This window comes from Hermetia illucens, chromosome 3, assembly GCF_905115235.1.
Source record: "Hermetia illucens chromosome 3, iHerIll2.2.curated.20191125, whole genome shotgun sequence".
Taxonomy (NCBI): domain Eukaryota; kingdom Metazoa; phylum Arthropoda; class Insecta; order Diptera; family Stratiomyidae; genus Hermetia; species Hermetia illucens.
In genome coordinates this window covers 145,710,272-145,727,473 of record NC_051851.1, presented here as the reverse complement: position 1 = coordinate 145,727,473, position 17,202 = coordinate 145,710,272, and the positions used below count along the sequence as shown (strand labels likewise).

General features: G+C 37.0%; 1 protein-coding gene across 30 annotated transcripts in view; it reads left to right on the top strand.

The window, feature by feature from the left end:
• LOC119650735 (myosin heavy chain, muscle) overlaps positions 1–15,309 on the top strand; it is a 31,561-nt gene extending 16,252 nt beyond the window's left edge. For 12 of the 30 annotated variants that reach the window (XM_038053768.1, XM_038053776.1, XM_038053767.1 and 9 more), the window contains 8 exons: positions 3,146–3,263; positions 4,041–4,304; positions 8,315–8,524; positions 9,383–10,269; positions 10,805–10,883; positions 11,288–12,463; positions 12,552–13,457; positions 14,265–15,309. In XM_038053768.1, coding sequence (XP_037909696.1) covers positions 3,146–3,263; positions 4,041–4,304; positions 8,315–8,524; positions 9,383–10,269; positions 10,805–10,883; positions 11,288–12,463; positions 12,552–13,457; positions 14,265–14,342 — 3,718 coding nt within the window. In that variant the 3' untranslated portion in view covers positions 14,343–15,309. Of the gene's footprint in view, positions 1–1,719; positions 1,838–3,145; positions 3,264–4,040; positions 4,305–8,314; positions 8,525–9,382; positions 10,270–10,804; positions 10,884–11,287; positions 12,464–12,551; positions 13,458–13,702; positions 13,765–14,264 lie in introns of all 30 variants that reach the window. The other 18 variants (XM_038053769.1, XM_038053787.1, XM_038053782.1 and 15 more) reach the window with 5 other exon arrangements.
• The last annotated feature ends 1,893 nt before the right edge of the window (positions 15,310–17,202 follow it).

Genomic DNA, 17,202 nt, shown 5'->3' with positions numbered 1-17,202 from the left:
AAATCAAAAATTTTGACAATTGTCTGAGGAAGTCTCTAATTATCCCTTATTTTTCTCGAATAAAAAAGAACCTTTAGTTAATTTAAAAATTAACATTTAATTCATTTCATAGGAGTAATTGTCAAGAAATTTCAATTACTTTTCAATCCCTTCCTACTGAACTGAACTTCAGACTTCATATTTATATTTTGAAAAAATTATCCCTCATCAAGACAATGGACTGTGATTTTCAGAAAGGCAAAACTTTGTTAATTTCTAAAAAATAACAGAAATCGGTCCTTAAAATAATAATTTCAACATTTCTGGAAAATACATAATTTGCAGAAAGTATATCTAAATAGTTCCATGGGCATCTAAAGTTCAGTATTTCGCTACCTAAAACATGGAATATAGAGAATATTCAAGATGTAGTCCAAGTGCAAGGCCATTTTAGGACTTGCTTTTGCAGACCTACCAATTTATCCGACCAACCTTCAATCTAAAGACGATTGGCCTCCAACCCAATTGGCTACCAACTAGTTGACTGTTCATTTTCCTATTATTATTAGTTTTTTTTTGTTATTTGGGATTTGTAGATTTCCAAAGTTTGAAACATGTTTTTAGATGTTTCTCCAGCACGTAGTATTTGATTCATATACATTCCTAAGTAAAAACAGTTGGTACTTGTAAAACCATCCCCTTTGATATCACATCAACTTGGTGCATTAAAATTTAATGACCATCCAGTAGCCCGCACCATTGTCATTCATGTCAATTTATGTACTCTTTGATGAAATCAAATGGCTGAATTAAGTGCAAAATCGGATATATTGGAATTCACCTAAAAGATAATTTTAAAAAATTATCTAAAATATAATTTGCATTAAGGTTAGTTGTCCTTTCGCAATTGGCACTCGAAAATACAACTTTGGTAGTCGAATAGCTCTACAGAAAATAAGGAAAGTTCGACCTCCCCCATTTGCCAACTCAACCCAAAATTATTACAATTATTAGCTTGATGAATATTTTTTCATCCCAAGCACATATATTCAGCCCTTTGTCATGATCCTCAAGTAAAACAAAAATGGTTTTTTGTAGTAGTTGATTTTTTTCTTTGATTTTTTCTATAAAAAACCACATTTGGCATGAAAAATGTTTTGTAGTTTGCGATCATTTTCGTGAATAAATCACCATTCTACGGATGAGAAACTGAAAATACTTCCAAAAAAAGTACAAATAAATTTACATTTAATACAACCTTATAAGGGAGGAGACAAATATCATTATTTCAAAAACAATTCCTAGAAACATGACTATTCCATATGTCTGTCCTATTAATTATTTCTTAAGTAAAGAAGTTTCTGGAAACCATTAAGTTTGGAAAAAAGATTAATTGAACAAAATCAGGATAAATAAATTGGAGAAAACGGAAAGCGTTTTCCGCTAGGGTCTTTAAATAAATTATATCAACCGGAAAAAATAATTGCAAACAAACTAACGGTTGATATATGCATAAAAAGAGCTAAAAAATATACAACCAAATGTTCCAGAAGACTTAAATTTATCTATTCTATCTCCAAAACCTGTGTGAATTCTTTTACACAAATTCTCTATATCATTTAGTAATATCCCATTCGTCCACTTCTATATATGTCATAATCTTTCTCTATCTCTTTTATGTTTTCTTCATTTAACTATCATTTCATTTTCTACTTTTATCTTACCCTAATTCGCATCTAGGTACCAAATCCTTTGCCCCAATAAACTTAAAGAAGTTACCGATCCAAAGAAGGCATCTGGATTTATTTTGGAGAGTACCCCACTTGATAGTGACCTGTTCCGTATGGGCAAGACAAAGGCATGCATCATATCCACATATCATACTATCTTTTTGTCAATTATCAAGTGATAATTGAGCAGAAAGTTAAATAGTAGAGCTAATCATTGGGTTTAAAAGCATGAATGGTTTGTTCGGTACTTCTATAGAAGAGACAATGTACATTTGTAGGTAGCAAATCATTAACTGAACTACCTGAAACTCGTCTCTTTTTATGAACAAATCAAATCAAAGATAATTATTACATATTTGATGCATCCTTTGTTGGAATGAATACAAATTGAGGCTTCCAAGCAAATCTACGCATAGTTTGGAAGTTACTTCTATTATGTTTAGCACAAACATATCTATCATTACTAATCCCGCCCTTGAGGACAATGAATTGAATCCCTACTTCAATGTGATGTGAGTTAGAGGATTTAATTTCATTGAATGAGCACGATATTCCTACCTCTCTGTGTCCTTTTTTTAATATTTATATCCAAGGTCGATGTTTTGTTATTTTTGACTTACAAATGCATCGAGCTGTACCTTTGTTATTACACATTAGGTTTCTTTGGACTCCAGGAACGGGAACTCTACCCCTCCCTTAAATACAATTCGAAATTTTCTATAAGGGCAATAAAAAATTGCCAATATTGAACTTTGGTTGTATGGGATCACAAAAATATATCATTGATTTGTAGTTGTAACTTTGTTGTTGGTTATTAGTAGAATTATTTAATTTATGTTTATTAAGGGAATAAGGTTCATTCTTGAAAACTGTGCTAAAAATTTAAAATGAATTAAATATGCAAAAAGTATATAATACAAAATTTAACTACATATTTAATTTGCTATTCAATATTCTTTTGTTTATTTAATTAAAGAAAGGGAAAAAAGGCTGTTCAAAAATTTTAAACAGGAAAATAATTAATAAAATAAAATATTTAAAAATTTGAACAATCAATATTAAAAAAAAACTACAGTCTTATCAGTTGAGCCTTATTCCTCATTACTAACATATAGTTTAATTCAGAAAAAATATAAACGTATGAGAAATACGAAAAAGTACTATATCTGAATTATTGAACCCCCAACCTGTACATCCCAAGAAAAGTCGAGAATTGTTTAAAACAATAGAATAATGTATTTTATGTGAATGAATGAACAAAAAATCATAAGAAACCAAATATTTATTATTAAATATTTTGAAAAATCAATAAAACAGTACATTTGAACAATTCTCTACCCTTTACCTAAAATCCCGTGTCTAATACGTACTTCAGGCACTTTCTTTCCCCCAATATAACAATATTTGTGTAATGTTTTTGTTATTTCTTCATCTAGATACAAAATTTTGTGCGTTAAACAAATCCAAGAACCAATCAAGCCTGAGAAGGCTACTAGTGTCATTATTAATTACATTAACTTGCCTGATGATCAATACCGTTTGGGCAAGACCAAGGTATACATACCAAAAAAAAAGAAAAAAAAAAATTAACCACACATACACCTACACACATAAATACCATTTTTGATTGCACATTTTCATTATCCATTTCATATATAATAATATAATTTCATATATACCAAAAATAATATCAAAAAATACATTCGATCGTATTAAACTGCATCTTTTCATTGAATTTTGTAATTGAGTGGAAACTAATATTTGGTTGTGGATCATTTAGTTTTATTACTAATATAAACTGAATTTTGGATGGTAGACATTTTGTATTACAGAATAAAGATTTAGTAGAGTAGAATTTTGATGGAAATTTTATGCTATTCGTAAAAATGTAGTAGTTTGACTAGTGTTCGAGAAATAGTACTTTTGAAGTAGTAATCAATAGTTGAAATGTAGTCGAAAATAGAACATTCCTGAAACCATCTGCAAATGAAAAAACAAAAATCTGGTTTAAAGATTCTGCTGCATAAATGCATTATTCCGTAAGGTCAGTTTCAAGGCCTCTTGTAGAATATTTAAACCAGATTTCGTGTTTATTCTTTAATACTATTTTCATATGCATGCTTTCCACGTTTTTCAAAAATATATTTATTTATATTTTCATAATTTCTGCATGTTTCCTCGTTGAATTTATTGCAAAATCTCAGTTCGAAAAATAAAATGATCTAACAAAAAATATCTTGTATATTTTTCTCTTCATTTCCTTGTTTCACCAACGCAAAACGAATTTTCATATTTTCATCGAAACAAAAACAAACAAATGAAAATATCTAGGTCTTCTTCCGTGCTGGTGTCTTGGGTCAAATGGAAGAGTTCCGTGATGAACGTCTAGGTAAAATTATGTCCTGGATGCAATCATGGGCCCGTGGTTACCTATCACGTAAGGAATTCAAGAAAATGCAAGAGCAACGTTTGGCCCTCCAAGTCATCCAACGCAACTTGCGCAAATACATGCAATTGCGTACCTGGCCATGGTGGAAATTGTGGCAGAAGGTCAAGCCTATGCTCAATGTTACACGTATTGAAGATGAAATTGCTGTACGTATACAAATATTTTCTACTTTTATAGTTACTTTTATATTTTTTAAATTTATTTTTACATTTGGTGATTTATTTTTATATTTTTTTAAATTTATTTTTATATTTTCTAAATTTATTTTTACATTTCTTTTTATTTTTAATCTTCATATATTTATTTTCTACATTATGGTGCTGTGAATCACGACGAGACTAATTTTGATTTGAGAATGATAAATTTTCGCCAAAAACTATATATAAATGATAAAATGACGACAAATTTCCGTCACAAATTATATATAAATCTTACATAGTTGCTGAAAACCATACTCTATCAACCACGCCTACGGGTCGGCTCTGACGTTACTGAACACAAAATAGAATAAAATAGCCATGTGGTTGATGTTACACTGCTTCGATTTGAAAAGATGTCCTTCGTCGACTATTGCACACACTTTTGTTGCGGGGTTTGATTTTCATCAACCTTAATGGTAATGGGGAAGAAAGAGAAACAAAAAGAAAATAATTCTTTCTTAGGATTTCATGCAACTCCCTTAAGAATTGATCTGATTTTGATTCGCGGATAACTAAAATTAGGAATTTACTTGAACAATCAATGATTAGTGAGGAAAAGGGATACCCTTAAAAAGTAATAATTCTAAATCGAATAATTTTCACATTATTCAAAAGAGCATTTTGATTTCAAGTAAATTTTCTATAAAAACCATGTGACAAATATTACAACTACTCAAAGCTCAAAATGCAATCATACCCACCTTAAAATTTTTTCTATGAGAACCAACAGAAGTCCCTTTGAATGAAAAAAATAGTTAAAAGTTCTCTTTAACACTAAGTCTGTTATAAAGGATGTTATTTTGAGGGAACCAGAGTTTAAAATGGAAACTGAAAACCAAAAGCCAAAGGGGGATGTAGTATTGCCAAGAAAATTATGAATATATAGTGCCATTCCAAGAATGCTGACTTTAGAATTTTCTAGATTGGTATTTCTTTGGTCGTATTCAAAATGCCGTATTTTAATCTCAAGCCTATTTCAGAAATCGCAGAATAGAAAAAATTTCTTTAATACCATAAAAATCACAAAGAAAGCCTCAATTATAACAATAATTCCAGCTACTTCTTAGCCATATCTGCTATAATTTAAAGTAATTAAAATTATAATAGTAATTTCATTAATCATATCTGGTATTGGCTCAAAGCAAGTCAAATATGAATAATTTAAATTATTCTGAGTATTACTCTCATATCGAAAACTAGATACATCATTTTTCTTTACATGGGGCTTCAAAGGAATTCTAATTTATTTTTACTATTAAATTTTTGAAATTTTCGGAAGGTTAGATATATCATTGTTCTTCCAAATAGTTTAATTTCATTTAATTGAAATGCTAATTTCAATTTATTATTCTACCAACTTTTATATGAGTTTGGATATTAACAATATCCCTGATTTTTATTCAAAAAAAATAGCTAAAAATTATAATAATTATCATAATTGCAAATAACACTTCAAGAATATTAGCAGTTTCACCTGCTGTTCCCTAGAAGTAAATTTGACTTAAAAAAAAAAGAGATAAAAATTTTCACTTCAAAAAAATACAAAAGGGTAATACCAAAATTTTATATTAAAAAAGTGAAATAGATCAAAAATAACAATTTTATTTCAATTCATGCAGATATATAAATACCACGGCAGCACTTTAAAATTCCAACTACCATTTCTAAAAAGTATTGATTCTCTGAATTCATAAATATTTATGAACCTTGTGCTCTGCGCTCTCCTGGTATTCTGCAGCCCAAATAAATTCAAGAAAAATACCGAAATTCCTGAAACCCAAATGCAGCGTACCAGATCACGTACCTGATGACCTGTTTGCCAATTTATTGAAAAATTATATTTATAGGATGAAAAACATATTTTCAATATAATCTAAATTTAAAACGATTTCGTTGAACAAATACCAATTAAATGTTTTTATACTTTCTCCCGATGGAGAGCTGATGTCACCCTTAAAAGCTAAATAACAAAATTATAAGGTGAAAAATGGATTTGTTATCGTAAACATGTGGGTCCAATTTTTTATTCCCTATTCTTATTTTTTTCACCGCTTTCTCCGCCAAAAATATAAATGATGACTACCATCAGGTATCTAATTTTGAATCCACCTGACAGGACCCAATTAGCATATCTTCTTACTAGTTGTGGATTGATGAGATTTCTCGTCTCATGATGTCTGTATATAAGTATGGAACCATCTAGAACATCCAACTCTCGCTAATCAGAATGTTTATTAAAATTTCGAATAGCAAGTTCCTCAACAGATACCTAACAATTTAATATCAACAAAATTGGAAAGTTCAAAGAGCCAACCATACAAATAGCTGGCCTGTGTTTTATAGCCATGATTCATTTGAATCCGAAATAATGCACCTGTCCATCGTCATGCATACCTTTCCCGTCTGAATCTTCTAAACGGGTATATCAGATATATTTTCGGATTATGTTCGCAATCTGATTTTAGAAAAAGATACGTTTTCCTTGTTCTAAAAGTAGATCCGCTTGATTAGCTGAGAATTTCATGCGAGTTTCGTAGGTGTGGCTTTTTAGCATAAACTAAGAAATTCGACTGCACATGCGATCCGGAGCCGATAAATTATTATAATTGGACCTTATAATCATGAATGCCCAAAAGGCCCAAAACCGTCAAAAGTGGGACTATGAATCAAACCTAAAATTAAATTTCTAAAATCAAACCTGAGGAGAAAATTCCTGATGGTTTAATTGGACGCATTCACCTTACCTACGGTTCTGCACCCCACCCCCACTTATCGTTGATTTTGAGAATTACCACTCGTTTAGCTCTAGCACGAAGACATGCATATCTGGAACTCATCCTTTTGCAATTTATGGATTACACTAGTGGGAAAAGTTTAGAATTTTCCGCGATTTCAATGTGTGGCGCGACTATGGGGCGGATCAACATGTCTGTATTGTGATTCATCACAGTGAAAAGCAGCGAACTCCTATGCCTCCCTCCACATTACCATAATTTCTTGTATTTCCATTAACACATATCTCCCTCCTCCAAATTTCGTGGTCGATTAGTATTTCGATCCCCCCTGAATATCATGCGAATATCTATTTTTCGCAGACAAGGAATTTTCAAAAATTAGATACAAAGTAGTGCTGGTCGACGGCGCTTCCCACTTAGTCGAATCTGTCCAAATCTCGAAATTTGTTAAAAAGAGAACTGCATACATATTAATCATAACGATAAAAATACTCCACGTACCCGCGAATTGCTGTACAACGACTACGACAACATCGACAATCGTTCATGTGTGCAGGGGGTGTATGGAATTGGAATAAAAAACCGAATTTTCGAAAAAAATTTTCATCGAGTCTCCATTCATTAAGTGTTTTTAAGTGACGAAGAGCGGACCTCTACCTGAGCTTTATGTTGGTCCCAACGAGATTTCAATACGTTGTGAATTTATAAAGAGAAAAAAATACGCAAATCACCTGTAATACGGAGGAATTGAACACGACAACGAATAGTGATTTAAATTAAATTAAAATAATTTGAATAAAACAATTTAAATTGCAACGAAATCAAAATAAAATTCAAAAAGTGCCTCAAAAATTTTGACTGCCTATTTGAATCCGATAATCGAAAAGAAAAGGAAAGAAAAACGTGATTTTGATCGAAAGTGATTTGAAATAAATCAAGTGATTTAGGACATTCTAATTTTTATTAAAAATCAATCCAATTAGGATCTGATCGATTCCATTTTTGCCTAAGGACCAAAATCAAGCAGAGTCGAATCAAGGTGTTGTTCAGCACTAATCACACAACAGCTCACAAATCGAACCCTTTAATATCACAATGGCTGAAGTAGTGGCGAATACATTTGAAAACGAAATTGGTCCTCCTAGTGAATCACAGGCTCCAGTTGAGACCATCAAACTTGGAAAAACCGATAAATATGATAAATTAAAATCTGATTTCCAGCGTCTGGAAGAGAAGGCCAAGAAAGCTGAAGATGCCTTCGCCAAGGAAGAGAAACTCCGCAAGGAATTGGAAGCCCTCAATGCTAAATTGTTGGCTGAAAAGACCGCCTTGTTAGAATCCTTGTCAAGCGAGAAGGGAAGTCTCCAAGAATTCCAAGAGAAGACTGCCAAATTGCAAGCCCAAAAGAACGATCTCGAAAATCAATTGCGTGTAAGTATCCCATTTTCACCTCTTCAAATACTTTTTTTATCTATTTTCCAAAGAGCTGAGGGTAATATAATACGTTTGTTTACTCTGAACACGCCTGCGACCCTAGAGTGTGAAAAAATGCATCACTCATCCGGCTGACACTGAAATTTTAATTAAAGTCTTTTTTTTGACCGACATATTTTCTCTAAATCTAAAATATTCTGTAGATCGCATCTATTTTTAACTTCCGTGCATCTGTTTTGCTTGGATGAGAAATTCGCGAATTCTACCCGCGACGACAAAGATACTTTCCCATACTTTCTCTGGTCCGTGAATCATTGCACCCGATTTTGATTAGCGTGACGTGTCGTGCGATCCAGCGATAATTATGACTTTTTTATTGCTCGGAAATTAACGGATTGTTGTACGCGGCATCCGGGCCCCCTTTCGATCCATTACTTTCGCACTCAAAGAATTTTAAGTAAACAACGTTCACGCATTATTGCTGAATTCGGAGGAACTTGAACACGGGTGCCAATTAATCAGTTTGATTTACATGGATTTAAAATCAACAAATATCTGAAATCAAAAGGAACAAACATCCAATGTGCGAACATTCGGATTACCAACGCGGATATGATAGATGCTACTTTGTTTAAAATTAGAAACTCTCGAGTTTAATCCGCGGATTGAGTGATGTCTGATGGCCCATCAGGCATGAAGTCATCATCGATTTTACGTTCGGTTGGTTATGATGTATCATTAAACTTACCAACGCTTCCGGTTCAACCGCGATTTCAAGGTGCTTCGCCTACCCTGGCTCGCCTAGTTCAAGCTACCAAAAATAATCCTTTCCTATCCTCCCTTTTTCAAAACCAGGACCTTCAAGATCGTCTCTCACAAGAGGAAGATGCCCGCAACCAACTGTTCCAACAGAAAAAGAAGGCCGACCAAGAAATCTCCGGTCTCAAGAAGGACATCGAAGATTTGGAATTGTCCGTCCAAAAGTCCGAACAAGACAAGGCCACCAAGGATCACCAAATCCGCAACTTGAACGATGAGATCGCCCACCAAGATGAACTCATCAACAAATTGAACAAAGAAAAGAAGATGCAAGGAGAGACAAATCAAAAGACTGGTGAAGAGCTCCAAGCCGCCGAAGACAAGATCAACCACTTGAACAAAGTCAAGGCTAAATTGGAACAAACCTTGGATGAATTGGAAGATTCATTGGAACGTGAGAAGAAATTGCGTGGTGATATTGAAAAGGCCAAGCGTAAGGTTGAGGGTGATCTCAAGCTTACACAAGAAGCTGTTGCCGATTTGGAACGCAACAAGAAGGAATTGGAACAGACCATCCAACGCAAGGACAAGGAAATCTCATCTTTGACCGCCAAATTGGAAGACGAACAATCTGTTGTTGGCAAACTCCAAAAACAAATCAAGGAATTGCAATCCCGCATCGAAGAATTGGAAGAGGAAGTCGAAGCCGAACGTCAAGCTCGCGCCAAGGCTGAGAAGCAACGTGCTGATTTGGCCCGTGAATTGGAAGAATTGGGTGAACGTCTTGAGGAAGCCGGTGGTGCTACCAGCGCACAAATTGAACTCAACAAGAAACGTGAAGCTGAATTGGCCAAACTCCGACGTGATCTTGAGGAAGCTAACATTCAACATGAAAGCACATTGGCCAATCTCCGCAAGAAGCACAATGACGCTGTCGCTGAAATGGCTGAACAAGTCGATCAACTCAACAAGTTGAAGGCTAAGTAAGTATAATTCCATTCCAAACCATACAATATCTAAATTTAGACTTACCAATCGGAACCAAACGGCCACCACTCATGGCTCAAAAAAGAATCTGGTACCACTTAATTTATAATTATTTTCACTAATAACAAATCTAGGGCTGAACACGACCGCCAAAACAGCTACAACGATTTGAACCAAACTCGCGCAGCTTGTGATCAACTAGCTCGCGAAAAGGTAACGTACAAAAGAATCTTTGGATGAACTATGCACGTGCATCCGCGCATGTGAACTTCTTTGTCGAAATCCTCTCGTATGATCTCCAGCCGAACAGGCTAATAAACAGAAACAATCTTGTTTACTCTATATGCGTTCGCCAAGGACAATGAGCCAGGCGACCGTCAACATTTCAGGGATCGCCCCTGACTACATGCATCCAATAAAATCATCCCTCAAGTCTACAACAAACACTAACCCTAGTTCCTAAGTTTATGGTTACAAAGTTTACTGTTGAATAACCAACCTTATGTGTATCTTCTTTCGTCATCTTCTTAGGGCTGAGAAGGAGAAAGCCCAATACTTCGGTGAATTGAATGACCTCCGAGCTGGTGTTGACCACCTTAGCAACGAAAAGGTACAGAGACCGTTTGAGATAGAAATCGCTTCTAAAATGAAATCAAAGCGCTGTATATTAGCTCTCGAATTTAACTAGACCTACATTTTTGGCAGCGTTCGCATTTTTTTGGAACTCATTTTTGAAACCAGCTTAATTTTTAGATAAACTAGTTATTGCCAAAGGCAATTGCTTCAGCGCAGCTCACTCAAAACTACCAATCGCTTCTAGTTCAGAGAAGAGATTGTGCTTCTCCGTAAGCTTTCCGAAACCTTTTCTTATTTTATCCTTATAATAAAATCTAACCTTCCTCCCGCTATTTTACTAAATCATGCGTGCTAATCGATAGATATTTTGCAAATTTTTGGTGAACCTTACAATTGTGCGAAGACATTATCTAACTCTGATTTTTACATCAAAAACAGGCCGCCCAAGAGAAGATTGCCAAACAATTGCAACACACATTGAATGAAGTTCAAGGTAAATTGGATGAAACCAACAGGACCTTGAATGACTTCGATGCCTCCAAGAAGAAGCTCTCCATTGAAAACTCCGACCTCTTGCGCCAACTTGAGGAAGCCGAATCACAAGTATCTCAATTGTCCAAGATCAAGATCTCCTTGACCACACAATTGGAAGATACCAAACGCTTGGCTGATGAAGAAGCCCGTGAACGTGCCACCCTTTTGGGTAAATTCCGCAACTTGGAACACGACTTGGACAACCTCCGCGAACAAGTTGAAGAAGAAGGTGAAGGCAAGGCTGATTTGCAACGTCAACTCAGCAAGGCCAACGCTGAAGCCCAAGTCTGGCGTACTAAGTACGAGTCTGATGGTGTTGCCCGATCTGAAGAACTTGAGGAAGCCAAGAGGAAGTTGCAAGCCCGTCTTGCTGAGGCTGAAGAAACCATTGAATCCCTCAACCAGAAATGCGTTGCTCTTGAGAAGACCAAACAACGTCTCTCAGTTGAAGTTGAAGACTTGCAACTCGAAGTCGACCGTGCCAACGCTATTGCCAATGCCGCTGAAAAGAAACAGAAGGCATTCGACAAGATCATTGGAGAATGGAAACTCAAGGTTGATGACCTTGCTGCCGAGCTCGACGCCTCACAGAAGGAATGCCGCAACTACTCCACAGAATTATTCCGTCTTAAGGGAGCATACGAAGAAGGACAAGAACAACTTGAAGCTGTTCGCCGTGAAAACAAGAACCTCGCTGATGAAGTCAAGGATCTCCTCGACCAAATTGGTGAAGGTGGCCGCAACATTCATGAAATCGAAAAGGCCCGCAAACGATTGGAAGCTGAAAAGGATGAACTTCAAGCCGCCCTCGAGGAAGCTGAAGCTGCATTGGAACAAGAAGAAAACAAGGTATTGCGTGCTCAACTCGAATTGTCTCAAGTACGTCAAGAAATCGACCGTCGCATCCAAGAGAAGGAAGAAGAATTCGAAAATACCCGCAAGAACCACCAACGTGCCCTCGACTCCATGCAAGCTTCCTTGGAAGCCGAAGCCAAGGGTAAGGCTGAGGCGCTCCGCATGAAGAAGAAGTTGGAAGCCGACATCAACGAACTCGAAATCGCTTTGGATCATGCCAACAAGGTGAGTATCCTGGTTTTAACTAAACCGGCAATTCTACTCCATCAGTCCTAAATGAGCATACCTAACGATTGTTTTCCTGTATTTATAGGCTAATGCTGAGGCCCAAAAGAACATCAAACGCTACCAACAACAACTCAAGGACATCCAAACCGCCCTCGAGGAAGAACAACGTGCTCGTGATGAAGCCCGCGAACAACTCGGAATCTCAGAACGCCGTGCCAACGCTCTCCAAAACGAGCTCGAAGAGTCCCGAACCCTCCTCGAACAAGCCGACCGTGGCCGAAGACAAGCCGAACAAGAATTGGCCGATGCTCACGAACAGCTCAACGAAATCTCTGCCCAAAATGCTTCAATCTCTGCTGCCAAGAGGAAATTGGAGTCTGAATTGCAAACTCTCCACTCTGACTTGGATGAATTGTTGAATGAAGCCAAGAACTCAGAAGAGAAGGCCAAGAAGGCAATGGTTGATGCTGCCCGTCTTGCTGATGAGCTCCGCGCTGAACAAGACCACGCTCAAACACAAGAGAAATTGAGGAAGGCCCTTGAACAACAAATCAAGGAATTGCAAGTCCGTTTGGATGAAGCTGAAGCCAATGCATTGAAGGGAGGCAAGAAGGCCATCCAGAAATTGGAACAACGCGTCCGCGAATTGGAGAATGAATTGGACGGTGAACAACGAAGACACGCCGATGCCCAGAAGAACCTCCGCAAATCAGAACGTCGCATTAAGGAATTGACCTTCCAATCTGAAGAAGATCGCAAGAACCACGAACGTATGCAAGACTTGGTTGACAAATTGCAACAGAAGATCAAGACATACAAGAGGCAGATCGAAGAGGCTGAAGAAATTGCTGCCCTCAACTTGGCTAAATTCCGCAAAGCACAACAAGAACTCGAAGAAGCCGAAGAACGAGCTGATATGGCTGAACAAGCTATTAGCAAATTCCGCGCTAAGGGACGTGGCGGATCAATCCCACGTGGTACCAGCCCTGGAGTAAGTATCCCTGAATTTTACAATACACTTATCAAACACAAGAAAGGACCCTCAGGAGAAGTGATGCAATCGGTACCTACCCGGGTCCGATTGCTTCACTTTCCTGGTGTCGCCCCTATTGGAATTAAAGGCCCAGGAATCAGATTGCTGGAGTCGAAATTTCAGAGAAAACCCAACCACACGAAACCTTGCAGGCCGTATATTATTATTTCAATTAATTTATTTATTCTTTGTTTCTCAACTAGCCATCAGCGTCTAAAATCCACAAGAGTCTGCTGGAACAGTAATTTTAGCTTTCGTTACATTTGTAAGTGAATGTTACGAGATACCAAACTTTTCGATCGATTCTTTCTCATTGCATTCTCCCCGAAAAGCGGCACATGCGCTGCTAGCTTCCCCCAAGGTTCCAGTCATCAGTGGAGTTGTTTCATTGTTTTTTTACGTTGAATGTTATCCAATGTATATTAGGCGTTTTTTGAGATTGGTTGCACACAAATGGAATCACATCTCATGTTTAAATATTGTATCCAAGCGGTACTACAAAACGTACCCCAGAAACTTTAAAGAAATCCACCCTAAAGACACAAAACACCAATCGTCCTTTGCTGTAAACCATGCGCAATACTTCGCAGGACAAAAACAAAACTTTCTCCCAATAGTATAGTGAATGCATGTCCTTCAGTTGAACTGTATTTGTCCACCTTCACTAGTCGTTCTTCATTCGTTTTGAAATTCCAAGGAATTAGCGTTCGAGATTTTCCGTCATCTTGTCGAGTCCTTACTAAAATTTCTCCTCTCTCCCCACAGCCCCGATCATCAGTGCGGCCACAATTGGACGGAATGGCTTTCCCACCTAGATTCGACCTTGCTCCAGAGGAATTCTAAAATGCCATTTACTTTTATTTATTAAATAATGTATAAACTTAATTATTATAATTTAAATTAAATATCGAAACGGACGGGATTCTGTAGAACAGATAGAAACAAGAAGAGAGAGAATAAACCGTGGTGGAAACAAGACACAAACCGACGACATAAGCCAAAAATTGACCTGGAGAACGACAAGCAGACTAACGTAGAAAACACCGAAAGCAATCCCGTCTTTTAACACCAAGAACGCCTAAACCAAAGAATTATATCTTGCCGCCATCGAAAATATCAAGAACGCACATTTATTCTTTTTTCATCAATTTTTTAAAAAAGAGAAAAGAAACTACCGGAGCTTATGTTATTTTAAATATTTTTTATTTAAAACAAAAGAAAAACAACAAAAACTATGTTTCGTCGATCATTTTAATTTTAAAATATAAAAACTACACAACAAAGAAATCAAATAAAAGATAAAAAAAATAAACAAATTCTTTTTGAAAAATTTCACTTTCCCCGCCCAGTTTTCTTTGTTTTCGACCGAACATAAGAAATTCCAAAATTCGGATGGTGGAGACAGAAGCACACACAGCACACATCCTTATGCGTTTCGAAAAAGAAAATCCGTTCGACACTCAAGACCTGAAGAACATACCACCACAGACAAAGAGAAAGAGACACGATTATTTGAAAAAAGCCTAAAAAATCTAAAAAAAGCCCAACAAAACCATAAACGTTTGCTTGTTGAATTTTGTTGTACACGTCCGAATTCTGCATTGTTAACTTAACCTACTTCGTTTGTGTTTTTCTGTTGATAGTTGTTATGTACACGTGAATGTTAAGTTGTTTCCATTTTTACTACTATAGGTCAAACCAACAACAATGCTCTACTTGTAAATAATAATATTCTATTAATGTACTTTCAATGTTATCGAGACAACGAAAAGATCTTACTACAAAAATAAAGGAAAACTTAAAGAACTTACAGAAAATCGTGTTGAATACTTTGAATTGGCAACCGCGAAAGGATATTCGTGTGACCATCGGAAATTTGGAATTTCGGGAAATGGGGGGGACCAGCATCGAGTTCATTTCCTTTTCCACTTCCTTAGCCAAGGATACAGACTCCAACTGGAATGCAATTCCAAATTGGAGTAATCCTTGACCAGAACGTCCAGGCCCCGAACAAACATCAAGACAAAAACAAACTCTACAAAGCTTATGGTCTTCTCAACTTTTGATTTTTGTCAACCGGGGGGAGGGTCTAACAGGAGCCCTAGCAATGAGTAGACGTATTCTCTTTCAGGCCGTCTCAAGCACTGGTGGAATCAACCCAAGAAGACGCTAGTTAAGACAAGTGTTTGCCAGCTTCACCATGAAATCGCTCCATTACATTCGAAGGGAGGCTGGTTGTGGCATCTTGACTGGCACAGGACCAAAGTCACCTAATAATAAGAAGAACCCTGTCCTGGAAGCCCCTCAAGATGATACGAACAGGGAATTATTATCTCTGATGTCGGTGCCAAAATCAACAGTATGATGCTAATAAGGGAGAGAGAGAAAGGCCTCCTTAGCAGCGGCATCCGCCCAGTACCTCCTCCAAGCATAACAAGTGAACCCAGCCCCAGTAAGTTTGTTGCAAAATGGAAACCCAAAACTAGCAGCCCTCATGATAATTAATCGCCATGAACTATACACACTCCGCAGTAGATATGAAGTGCTTTAATTGTGGGAAAAAACTGAACCGTACGCGACCTAATATGTCTATGAAAATACAGAGAAATGGCCAAACGTAAATCTTTGTCAAACTTAGTCCATATGCTATTGCTTCTCATGGCAATTTTCCACCAGCACGTGACTTCTTCCAGATTAACTCAAACGATATCACACAGTGCAGCAATTATAGAGATATAACGTTGCTGAGCACCATCTATAAGATATTCTCCACTATCTCGCTAGGCTGGATAGCCCCATACGCTCACAACATCATTGACCCATACCATAGAGGCCTTCTCTCTGCGGCAAGCGATGACAAAACTGTTGGAATATGGACATCAGTTGCACCATATTTGCATCATTAAAGCCGCCTATGATAGCATAGCCAGGGTAAAACTGTACACGGCCATGAGAGAACCCGACGAAATTGATAGGATTGACTAGACTGACCCTGAATAATGTGCGAGGCCACATACAAGCAGCAGGATCACTTTCAAGACCATTCGACATCCACAACGGTCTACGACAAGAGGATGCCCTATCATGCGTCTTCTTTAACCTAGCCCTCGAGAAAGTGATCCGTGATGCTGAGGTAAATGCAAGAGGTACGATCCTCTTTAAGTCCACCCAACTATTGGCCTATGCTGACGATATCGACATCATGAGAAAAACGACTCGAGACTTACAAACTGCGTTCATCCAAATCGAGCAAGCGACGCGAGATCTTGGGCTTCACATCAATGAAGGTAAGACAAAATATATGGTGGCAATGTTAGCACCGAAAACCAACCAACCAACAACATCAAACCGCACTGGTTAAACGGGAAGGATAAAGATAGGAGAATACAACTTTGAGACCGTTAATAATTTCTCCTATCTAGAGTCGAAAATCACAACCGATAACAGCCACGATGATGAAATCTGCGCACGCTTGTTAGCAGCCAACAAAGCCTATTTCAGCTTACAAAAACTGTCCAGCTCGAAACCTCTCACCATAGCTCATACGTCAAAGCTCTTATTGTACAAGAGAATGATCTTGCCAGTCCTCATGTATTCGTCGGAGCGGGTTCTTAGCAAGAAAAATTGCGAACTCTTGGCTGCGTTCGAGAGAAGAATCCTCTGGAAAATTTTTGGCCCCCTATATGAGGATGGACGATTCCCT